Source organism: Oryctolagus cuniculus, chromosome 1 (assembly GCF_051225735.1).
Source record: "Oryctolagus cuniculus isolate XC-2025 breed Fujian yellow rabbit chromosome 1, ASM5122573v1, whole genome shotgun sequence".
Taxonomy (NCBI): Eukaryota; Metazoa; Chordata; class Mammalia; order Lagomorpha; family Leporidae; genus Oryctolagus; species Oryctolagus cuniculus.
Window position 1 is genome coordinate 69,105,856 of NC_142867.1, and position 11,958 is coordinate 69,117,813.

General features: G+C 45.5%; 1 protein-coding gene across 4 annotated transcripts in view; it reads right to left on the reverse strand.

Moving 5' to 3' along the window:
* The window catches only part of INTS4 (integrator complex subunit 4), a 108,919-nt gene extending 98,221 nt beyond the window's left edge, over positions 1–10,698 (reverse strand). For 3 of the 4 annotated variants that reach the window (XR_016233027.1, XM_002708672.6, XM_089331480.1), the window contains exons 1-2: positions 10,435–10,698; positions 8,016–8,210 (exon numbers count right to left, since the gene is read on the reverse strand). Coding sequence is in view for 2 of the 4 variants with exons in the window: in XM_002708672.6 (XP_002708718.1) it covers positions 8,016–8,210; positions 10,435–10,488 (249 nt within the window). In the remaining 2 variants the exon portion in view is untranslated. The remainder of the gene's footprint in view (positions 1–8,015; positions 8,211–10,434) is intronic. The other variant, XM_089331478.1, reaches the window with a different exon arrangement.
* Positions 10,699–11,958: the final 1,260 nt, after the last annotated feature.

An 11,958-nucleotide genomic window follows, 5' to 3' on the forward strand; every position in this document is an offset into this window, starting at 1 on the left:
TCAGCGCGATGCGGCCATTGGAGGGTGAACCAACGGCAAAAAGGAAGAACTTTCTCTCTGTCTCTCTCTCTCTCACTGTCCACTCTGCCCGTCAAAAAAAAAAAAAAAAGGCATCCTCTTAAAAAAAAAAAAGTAAGTCAGACAAACATCAGATCTAGAGTAATTATCTCCTTCCTTCTATGAACTTTGGGTTTAGCTTATTATCTTCTACTTCTTTAAATGATGAAGTTAGGATCTTGATTTGAAAATACCAGAATATATTGAGAACTGCTGAAACACAACAAAAATGCAAGCAGAAGATATGAATAGGAGGGGCCAGCGCTGTGGTATAGTGAGTAAAGCTGCCGCCTGCAGTGCCAGCATCCGAAATGAGTGCTCCACTTCTGATCCAGCTCTCTGCTATCAGCTGGGAAAGCAGTGGAAAATGGCCCAAATCCTTAGGCCCCTGCATCCACGTGGGAGACCCGGAAGAAGCTGCTGGCTCCTGGCTTCAGATTAGCGTAGCTCCAGCCATTGCGACCATCTGGGGAGATAACCAGTGGATGAAAGACCTCTCTCTCAGGACCAGCATTGTGATGCAGTGGGTTAACACCCTGGCCTGAAGCACTGGCATCCCATATGGGCGCCGGTTCTAGCCTTGGCTGCTCCTCTTCCAATCCAGCTCTCTGCTATGGCCTGGGATAGCAGTAGAAGAAGGCCCAAGTCCTTGGGCCCCTGCAGTGGCATAGGAGACCCGGAAGAAGCTCCTGGCTCCTAGCTTCGGATTGGTGCAGCTCTGGCCGTTGCAGCCAATTGGGGAGTGAACCAGCGGATGGAAGACCTCTCTCTCTCTCTGCCTCTCCTTCTCTCTGTGTGTTAACTTTGACTTTCAAATAAATAAAATAAATCTTTAAAAAAAAACTCTCTCTCTCTTTGCCTCTCTATGACTCTGCCTTTCAAATAAATAAATCTTTAAAAAAAAAAGATATGAATAGGTATTTCCCCAAAGATATACAAAAAATCCAAATAAACATATGAAAAAATGTTCCACATCATTAATCATTAGAGAAATACAAATCAAAACTACAAGGTCTTCCTTAAGCCTAGCAGTTAAGCCACTGGTTGGAATGCCATCATCCCTCATCAGAGTGCCTAGGTTTGAGTCTCTGCTTTCTCTGACTTTAGCTTCCTGCTAATGAAGACCCTGGGAGGGAGCAAGTGATGGTTCAAATGGTTGAGCTACTGTTTCCCAAATAGGAGACCTGGACTGAGTTCCCAACTCAGCCCAGGCCCAGCCCTGGCTGCTGCAGACATTGAGGAGAAAACCAGTAGAGGGGAGCTTCCTCTCTCTCTCCATATCTAAAATTAGTTAATTAATTTAAACTTTTTTTTTTTTTGAAAACCACAAGGAGATACAATCTCACACCTATTAAGGATGGTTACTATAAAAATAAATAAATAAATAAATAAATAAATAAATAAATAAAAAAAACAGGAAACAGGGGTCAGTGTTGTGGCATAGCACATAATGTATCCACCTGTGATGCCAGCATCCTATACAGGTGCTAGTTCATGTCCAGGCTACTTCACTTCCAAACCGGCTCCCTGTTAATGGCCTGGGAATAACAACAAAAGATAGTTCAAGTGCTTGGGCCCCTGCCAAGACCTGGATGAAGCTCCTGGCTCCTGGCTTTGGCCTAGCCCAGACCTTGCCATGACAGCCACTGGAGAGTGAACCAGCAAATCGAAGATCACACTCTCTCTGCCTCCCCCTCTCTCTCTGTAATGCTAACTTTCAAATAAATAAGTCTTTTTAAAAAATTAAACAAGTATAGGTAAAGACACGGAGAAACTGGAACTCTGTATACTTGGCAGGAACGTAAAATAGTAAAGCCACTAGAGAAAACTGTAGGATGGTCCCTCATAAAATTAAAAACAGGATCACCATATGATCCAGTAACTCCATTTTGGGCATCTACGCAGCTCCAGCTGTTGCGGCCATTTGGGTAGTGAACCAGTGGATGGAAGACCTCTCTCTCTGCCTCTCCTTCTCTCTCTGTGTAACTCTTTCAAATAAATAAGTAAATCTTAAAAAAAAAAAAAAAAAAAAAAAGAATTGGAAACAGGGGGCCACCATTTGGCATAGTGGGTAAAGCCACCACCTGCAACACCAGCATACCATATGGGCAGTGGTTGGAGTCCCAGCTGCTTTGCTTCCAATGCAGCTCCCTGATAACTCAATTGGGAAAGCAATGGAAGATGGCCCAAGTCCCTGGACCCCTGCACCCAAATGGGAGACCCAGATGAAGCTCCTGGCTCTTGGCTTCAGATTGGCCCAGCCCTGGCCATATGGCCATTTGGTGAGTGAACCAGTGGATGGAAGATATCTCTCTCTCCCTCCCTCCCTCTCTCTCTCTAACTCTGCCTTTCTAATAAAATCTTAAAAAAAGAATTGGAAGCAGACTCTTAAAGAATTATTTGTATACCTATACTCATAGCAGCATTAAATAGTTAAAACATGGGAAGTAACCCAAGTATCCATTGACACATGAATGATAAGCAAAATTTGCTATGAACACATTATGGAACACTATCTAGTCCTTTTTGAAAAAAGGAAATTCTGACATATGCTACAATGTGGATAAACCTGCAGGATATGATGTTAAGTGAAATAAGCCAGAGACAAAAAAACAAACATTGTACCATTCCACTTATTTGACATACTTAGAATAGTCAAAATCATACAGTCAAGGAACTGTGGCTGCCAAAGGCTAGGGAAGGACTATTATTTAATGAGTAAAATTCTAGTTTTGAAGATGAAAAGAGTTCTGGAGACGGATGGTGGTGACAGTGGCACAATATTAATGTTAACACCATTAAACTACACTAAAATTGGTCAAGATAAAAAAAAAAGCTACATTGAATGTTATCTACCACAATTTTAAAAATGGAGAAAAAAGTGGTAGGCAAGGAGTAAAAGTATGTGACCTAGTACAATTACTCATCCATACTCAAGTTCAACTTCCTGAAATAATACTCTGGCCCTCCTACTGAGACTCATTTACGACTCATTCACGTCTAAGTTACAAACCTCCAGGTAAGCCCTCTTTAAGAACTGCTCTTCTCAACAATTAAAATTGTCCCGGTTCAGGTTTTCATCCCCTTTCTCCACACTAGTCTCTTAGATGGTCACCCCTAACTGCATTTTTGCTCTCATCCAGTTCTTCCAACCTTCATACTTCCCCCAGAGTGCCATGTCTAAAACAAACGGATGTGAAAGAAATTTGAATACAGGAATCAAAATGGAGTTGCTCGTGCCAATCCTAACAAAAATAGTGAAGTTAAGAGGTTACGAGAGAGGCCAATACTTTGACATAACGGGTAAAGCCATCACCTGCAGTGCCAGCATTCCAAATGGGTACTGGTTTGGGTCCCGGCTACTCCACTTTCAATCCAGCTCTCTGCTGTGGCCTGGGAAAGCCATAGAAGATGGCCCAAGTGCTTGGGCCTCTGCACCCACGTGAGAGGCCTGGAAGAAGCTCCTGGCTCCTGGCTTCAGAGCGGCACAGCTCCAGCCATTGCAGCCAACTGGGGAGTGAACCAGCAGATGGAAGATCTCTCACTCTCTGCCTCTCCTTCTCTTTCTGTGTAACTCTGACTTTCAAATAAATAAATAAAGCTTTAAAAAAAAATAAGAGGTTATGAGAGAAAAGTTGTTCAAAAAAAACTAGAGGGTGGGGGTGACATTGTGGCATAACAGGTTAAGCAGCTGACTGCAATGCCAGCATCCCATATGGGCGCAGGTTTGAGTCCTAGCTACTCCACTTCCAATCCAGCTTCCTGCTAATGTGCATAGGAAAGCAGCAGAGTATGATTGAAGTCCTGGGGCCCCTGCGTCCATGTTGGGAGGCCCAGATGAAGTTCCTCGCTCCTGGCCCAGCCCTGGCCATTGCACCCATTTGTGGAGTAATCCAATGGGTGGCAGTTTCTTTCTTTCTCTCTCTCTCTCTCATTCTGCCTTTAAAATAAATCTTTAAAAAATTTTTTTTAAATTATTTGAATGGCAGAGTGAGAGGCACAGAGAAAGAGATTCTCTCTCCTGGTTCAGTCCTCAAATGACCACCACAGCCAGGGCTGGGCCAGGTTGAAGCCAGGAGTACACAACTACATCTGGGTCTCCCATGTTGGTGGCAGGTATCCAAGTACTTGGGCCATTATCCACTGCTTTCCCAGATCTCCCTAAGTCTAACAAGGTCTTTAGATCTAACTTCCAGTTCACAGGAAATACAGGAGACAGATGAGCAAGTGGGTGGCAGGAACCCAAATACTTGAGCCACTATCACTGCTTCCCAGGGTCTGCGTTAGCAAGAAGCTAGAGTCAGGAGCTAGCATGAGGAACCAAACACAGGTAATCAGATACAGGATACAGGCATTCTTAACCATGTCTTAACGGTTAAGCTACATACCCTCCCCATTAAGGCAATACAAAAAAATCAAAACTCCCTGCTTGAAATAAGCTTTTGGGGGCCAGTGTTGTGGCATAATGGGTAAAGCCATCACCTGCAGTGCCAGCATCCCATATAAATCAAAACTGAAGTGAGATATCAACTCACTCCAGTTAGAATATCTATGATTTAAAAAAAAAAAAAAGAAAAAGAAAAACAAACGCTGGCAAGGATGTGGAAAGAAGGAAACCCTTGTACTCTGTTGGTGGGAATGCATATTTATATAGCCATTATGGAAAACAGTATGAAAGTTCCTTGAAACTAAAAATAAATCTACCATATGACCCAACTATCCCAGGCATTCTTAACCAGAGAAAGGTCTTCCATCCACTGGTTCACTCCCCAAATGGCTGCAAAGGTTGGGGCTTGGCCATCCAAAGTCAGGAGCCAGGAGCTTCTTTCCGGTCTCCCACGTGGATGCAGGGGCCCAAGCACTTGGACCATCTTTCACTGCTTTCCCAAGCCATTAGCAGAGAGCTAGATCAGAAAAAGAGCAGCCAGGACACGAACTGGCACCCACAAGGGATGCCAGTACCGCAGGCGGAAGATTAGCTCACTATACCACAGTGCCAGCCCCGATAAAAGCTTTTGTTCTACTACAGGGAAACAGAACAGGACTATAACAAATTATATAGGCAATTAGAAGTACTAGAAAACAAAATCAAGGCAAGGAGTTAGGACGTACTGTGGTGGGTTAGGTCATTCCAGTAAAAAACCACAGCAGTAAAGGAAGGCCTCAATGAAGCGGTGACGTTGGAACAAAAATTTGAATGACATGTGGGACACAAACACGAGAATACCTGAGGAGTGTTCTAGGCAGAAGAAAACATAAACAGACAGACTCTGAGGATGGAATATGCTTAGCAGAGAAAATGGCTAACCAGATCACAGGGTAGCCAGAAGAAGCCTTCTAGAAAAAGAAAATAGCATGAGAAAAGACAATGATTTCTGAACACACAGGTTTTTGGAAAACTGCAAGCATTCTGTATAAACTCAAGCATTATATATGTAAAGGACAGGACTTTCTCTGTCAAGCATATGTCATACATAAAAGGTAAAGGGAATAAGTGCTTTAAACAGTTTAGAGGGACTGAAGGGGAAAAGTGCGAAGCTCTTGCAAAATGAGAAATCAAGGCTTTGCATGCAGAAGGAGGTATTGTGGTGCAGCAGACTGAGTCACCTCTTGGAACACCCTCATCTCAGGTTGGAGGGCCAGTTCAAGTTCTAGCTACTCCATTTCTGATCTAACTTCCTGCTTATACATCCTGGGAGGCAGTGGATGATGGCTCAAAGGCTTGGGCCCCTGTTACCCATGTGGAAGACCTGGTTAGAGTTTCAGGCTCCTGGCTTTGGCCAGGCCCAGCCCTAAGTATCTAGGTCATTTGGGAAGTGGATTGAAGATCTCTCTTTTTCTGTCAATCTGCTTTTCAAGTAAATGTATATAAACAAATAGCCATCTAAAAAAAATGTTCACAAATTTTTTTTTTTTTCCAAAAGGAACCAGCATTGTGGCACAGCAGGTTAAGCCACAACCTACAAAGCCAGCAATCCATGTTGGAATGCTGTCTTGAGTCCCTGCTGCTCTGCTTCCAGCTCCTTGCCAGTGTACCTGGGAAAGCAGCAGAGGATGGCCAAAGAACTTGGGCCCCTGTGACTCCCATGGGACACTCAGTTTGAATTACAGGCTCCTGGCTTCAGCCTGGTCCTACCCTGGGTGTTGAGGCCATATTGGGCCATTTTGGTCCAGTGGATGGAAGATCTCTTTCTTACTCTGTCCCTCTCTGTCATTCTGCCTTTCAAATAAATAACACAAATCTTAAAAAAATATTTTAAACATATAGCATGCATCCTGAAAGGTGCATATGAAGTAGAAATCATCTGCTATAAAATATTTAAAATTCCCAAAAATTATGCTTATACTAAATCTAACAAAGTCTCCAGATCTAACTTCCATCCATAACAAACACATGGAATAGAATAATGTTAAGCTCCAAAGGTTGTAACAAATCCAGAAAACAAGACGTTTTATCAACAAGTAACCTAGTTTCTTCATCAGATCAACATCACCAAAATAATGGAAATTGTTCTAAAGTTTAATAAAAGACGGGGGTGGGGGGGAGGAACAGTACTGTAGCACAGCAAACTAAGTTGCAGCCTATAATGCCAACATCCTGTACTGGAGTGCCAGCTGAGTCCCACCTAGCTTTGCTTCTGACGTAGCTCCCTGATAATCTGTCTGGGAAGGCAACAGAAGATGGTTCCAGTATTCCAGTGCTCAGGCTCCTGCCCACCACATGGGAGACCCAGATGGAGCTCTGGGCTTCTGGATTCAACCTGGATCAGCCCCAACTATTGCAGCCGTTTTGAGTGAATCAGCGGATAGAAGCTCTCTTCTCTCTTTCCTTCTCTGTCACTTTGCCTTTCAAATAAACTAAACAAAAAAAAAAAAAAAAAAGACCAGGGCCTGCCATTCCACCTAGAGGTTAGGATGCCAGGTGAAATGTCAATATCCCATATCAGAGTGCCTGGGTTCAATGCTCACCTCTAGCTCCTGACTCCAGTTCCTGCTGGTATGGACCCTGGGAGGCAGCAGTGACTGCTGAAGGGGGTTGGATCCTTGCCACCTACATGGAAGACCTAGGTTGGGTTGGTGGCTTCTGGCATCAGACCCATGCAGGAGCTGCTGTGGGCATGTGAGATGGGAGCCCCGAGTGTGTGTGACTGTGTGAGTATGTGAGTGTGTGTGTGTGTGTGTGTATGTGTGATCTGCCTCTGCCTCTCTGCCACTCAAAAAAAAAAAAAAGAGGGTATGTGACAAAGCAAAATCACTGCTTGGGAAGCCCACATCCCATACAGAAGTGCCTGGTTCAAGCCCTGGCTTCTCCACTTCCTATCCAGCATTCTGCTAATGCTCACCCTGGGAGGCAGCAGATGACAGCTCAAGTACTTGCGTGCCTCCCCCAATGCAGAGCTCTGGGCTCCTGACTTAGGTGTGGACCAGCCACGGCAGGTATTTGGGGAAAGAACCAAAGGATGGAAGATCTCTATCTGTCTCTCTTCTTTCTCTCTCAGCCTTTCAAATAAAATGAAAATAATTAAATACATAACGTTTTAAAAAGAAAAAATGAGGGTTATTTCAGTTACATATGGGGACCCTGAATTAGGATAGGAATAGCAGGATGAAGAAGGGCTACATTCCAGAGACATCACAGTAACAGAAAGGTTGTAGATGATGTTTACTCCTCCTTTGTGCTCCCACTGCACTCTGTACATATTACACTGACGATACCTTCATTGACACGACACACCTTATTGTTTACATGTCTGTCTCCATTTAGTAAGCTTCTGAGGACAGAACATGAGGACAGAACATGCTGCTTTTGTTTTTTTAATCTCTGAATTCAGTACCAGCACAGAGAAAACACTCAGTAAAAGCTTACTTATTTCTTACTTATTTTCAGGATTAAGGCAATGTGCAGACACAACACAACTCATACACACACTCCCAACAGGTCCACGAGATCTTCTTACCTTGTAATAATGTTCCAAGAGAATCCTGACCACTCCCTCCACACTTTCTGCCTCAACAGGCTTCCTGGCAAACTGCAGGAGGTACTGCAAAGCATCTGCAGGGGAGGTGGCCTTACACAGGTCTATGTGGAGTGCTGCGGATTTACTGGGTTTTGTCAGTCGGAGTTTCTTAGTCGCAATTTCCTCCTGTTGTTGCTGTAAGGGGATGTAGAGATAAAACGTGAAAACAAAGAGCCTGCAAATTTAATTTTGCCTCCTTGATGGAAATAATTTTCCCTTATAACAAATCATCCACTTAGCTAACAGAATTAACCTTAGGAAAAAGCAGTAATGTAGACTGGAAAAAAAGCACTCCATTGAAGACAAGGCCATGAGTCATAATTCCGTCTTTCCCTAGCTCCTACAAGTTTAGCCACTGAATTTCTCCAAGTCTCAGCTTCTTTCTCTGAGGATTGTTGCAGCTTTGGGGTTAAGGGGTCACATTAATGATCTACTTAATTCTTTATTAGAAAATAAATGCAGTACCAGCACCACGCGGTAGCAGGTTAAATAAGCCACCTCCTGTGATGCTGGGATCCCATGTGAGTGCCAGTTTGAGTCCTGGTTGCTCCAATTCTGATCCAGCTCTTGGCTAATGTGCCTTGGAAAGCAACAGAAGATGATCCAAGTGCTTGGGTCCCTGACACCCATGGGGGAGACCCAAAGGAAGCTCTTGGTTCCTGGCTTCAGCTTAACGTAGTTCCAGCCATTGTGGCCATCTGGGAAGTGAACCAGTGGCTGAAACATCTCTTACTTCTTTCTCTTCCTCTCTCTAACTGACTTTCAAATAAATAAAATAAATCTTAAAAAAAAAAATAACAATTCTAGAAATATACTGAGATGGCCGAGGCATCCATGAGTTTCATCTAGCTTTATCAGAAAATTAAAACTGATGGAAACTGTAATTTACACTGAAGAAAAAAATTTTACCCTCATTCCAGTTAACTATCTTTACCTCAACTACTCTGCCTTTATTAGAAGTATGGATGGGGCAGTACTGTGGCACAGATTAATCCTCTGCCTGCAGTGCGCCGGTTCTAGTCCCTGCTGTTCCTGTTCCAATTCAGCTCTTTGCTATGGCCTGAGAAAGCAGTAGAAGATGGCCCAAGTGCTTGGGCACCTGCACCAGAAGAAGCTCCTGGCTCCTAGCTCCAAATCGGCCCAGATCCGGCGATCGCGGCCATTTGCAGAGTGAACCAGCAGATCTCTGTCTTTCCCTCTCACTGTCTGTAACTCTACCTCTCAAATAAAAATCTTAGAAAAGAATTGAATTAGTGTGGTCACTGTGGGACGGGTGATGTTGTGTAGTAGACTAAGCCTATGCCTGTGCGTTGGCATCCCCTATGGGCACCGGTTCATGTTCTGGCTACCCCTCTTCTGATCCAGCTCTCTGCTGTGGCCTGGGAAAGCAATAGAGGATGGCCCAAGTCATTGGGCCCCTGCAGGCATGTGGGAGACTGGCAAGAAGCTCCTGACTCCTGGCTTCAGATCAGCCTAGCTCTAGCCACATGCTGCCGTTTGCGGAATGAACCAGAGACAGAAGACCTTTCTCTCTGTCTTTCCCTCTGACTGTAACTCTACCTCTCAAATAAATAAATAAAATCTTAAAAAAAAAAATAGAGGGATCAACTTCCTGCTGGATGGTCTACACTTTGCTAGTCTACAAACCTAAAGCCCTAAGGATGCTGCTGATCCTCCCGCACGAGTTGGGGGCTTGTCAGAAATGCAAAGTCCTGCCTCACTCCCCCAAATGATTGACTTAATAGCATGTATAGTCTAACAAAATCCTCGGGTGACTGGAGAAGTAGGACACAAGGATGCCTCGGCACCAGCCTCTACTTTAGCGATATCCGTGTGGAGACCCATGGAGAGTCACTGAGAACTCCAAAGGGACGAGGGCACTGCCCTCCTTCCCAGGTAACAGCTCCCTCCCAGTGAAGACGATGCCTGTCACCCTCGCCTGCTCTTATCCGACCGTGAGGAACTCTACAGACCCCTTTTCCAGCCCCTTAGAGCTTTGCTTACAGCCCAACTTTCCCCTGGGCGCTTCTGTGGAAGCGGCTTTGCACCCGTCCGTTAGCCGCAATGTCCACCGAGGATGCTAACGTAACCCCATCTAGCTAGGCTGTGTGGGAAAGAAATAACAGGAGAGTTCTGTAAACTGTAAAGCATGATCTGTTTCTTCTAAGAAACATGTCCGGTTACACATGCTGATAACAACAGCGACTGCAAACTAACACGCCCACTACCGTGCAGTCTCAGCCTATCAAGTCGTCGGCACTCCACACAGACTCCTGGCGCCTCTTCGGGCAGATTGCCTGAGGCCCGGATGGCTTCCCCACCCTCGACGGCTACCGGGACCCTTCCTGCCAGGACTTACCTGAACAACTTTAGTGAACTCCTCATACACCCGCTTTTTGAGGTGCGCCGCCATGCTGCCCGCGGACCCTTTCAGCTTCCGTACTCAGCGACAGATGCGGGGCTGGAGAAACCCGGAAACCCTTCTGGACGAGAGGAACCCGCCGCGATCCCACAAGGCAGCGGGATCTGAGGAAAGAGAGGCCGCTTCCTGCTGCTCGACAGCTGTAGCGCCAGACTGGGCCGCTGATGACGCCTGCGCCGGAAGAACGAAAAAACCGAGAGCGTAGCGCGCAGGGGGCGGGGCCTCAGGCCGAAGGAGGCGGGACTGAAAAGGAGGCTGAGCCAATCAGCCCTTTCGGAAGCCCGCTGGTGGTCTCCGAGTGACGGAGAGACTGGCGCAGAGCAAAGCGGTGGAAGAAAATACAAGTTAAAGGAACGGGGCGGGGCGACCGAGGCTGGAAACACAACTTGGAGCCCCATAAGAGTTTTGGGTCACGAAATAAGGGAAAGAGGCTAAGCCGCCAGTCCCGTCGTCTGTTGCTGTTCCCAGTGTTTGCTATTTCTGTGCCTTGCCTTTGTTCAAGCTTGCGATATTCCTCCCCTGCCCTGTGGTGCCTTGTCTTTCTTTTCTTTTCGCCCTAAGTATTTATGTAAATGAAAGTCAGAGAGAGAGCCTGAAGGAGAAACAGAGATCTCCCATCCACTGATTCACTCCCCAAGTTTCCACAGCATCCAGGTCTGGGGGTCTGGGCCATGCTGAAGCCAGAAACACTGAACTCCATCCGGATCTCCCACTTGGGTAGCAGGGTCCAAACACTTGAGCCGCCATCTGCTGCCTTTCCAGGCGCTTTAGCAGGGAACTGCATAAGAAGCAGAGCAGCTGGAACAGCTGGCTGCGCCACCACACAAGCCTATGGGATGCCTTTTCCTGCTCCCACCAGTTTTTCTAAAGTTATTCATCCTTTAAGGAATCAATTACTCTGAAAGCTACAACACAGTAAAAAAGAATGTCAAGACCAAGGGTCATCCAAAAAGCTTCCCCACGCACAGACTAGGCTGTGGCACTGAATGAGTAAGTGGCCGCGAGGACAAATGCGCTGGTAATACCTAACCTGGCAGACAATGGAATGAATATGTGGGACCGTTGTATAGACTGTGAAGTCAGCACCTGTGTTTAGCGTTAATAAATCCGTGGGCAAGTTTTATAATCTACAGGAAACTTTAGTTCTTCATTGTTTTGTTCTTTTAAAAGTTGATGCAGGGAAAAAACGAAAGAAGAAAAAGGTGATGCAGGATACTTAGAAAAAGCAAGAGGCTATAGTAGCTAGAGAGGACTCAGAAATGTGGAAAGATAGCCTACTTTCAAGGCCTTACAGTCTGGGAAGACAGAACCCAAGCTGATTTTTTTTAAGATGCATTTATTTATTTGAAAGAGTTGCACAGAGAAAGAAGGGCAGGCAGAGAGAGAGAGGTCTTCCATCTGCTGGTTCACTCCCCAGTTGGCCGCAATGGCCGGAGCTGCGCCAATCTAAAGCCAGGAGCC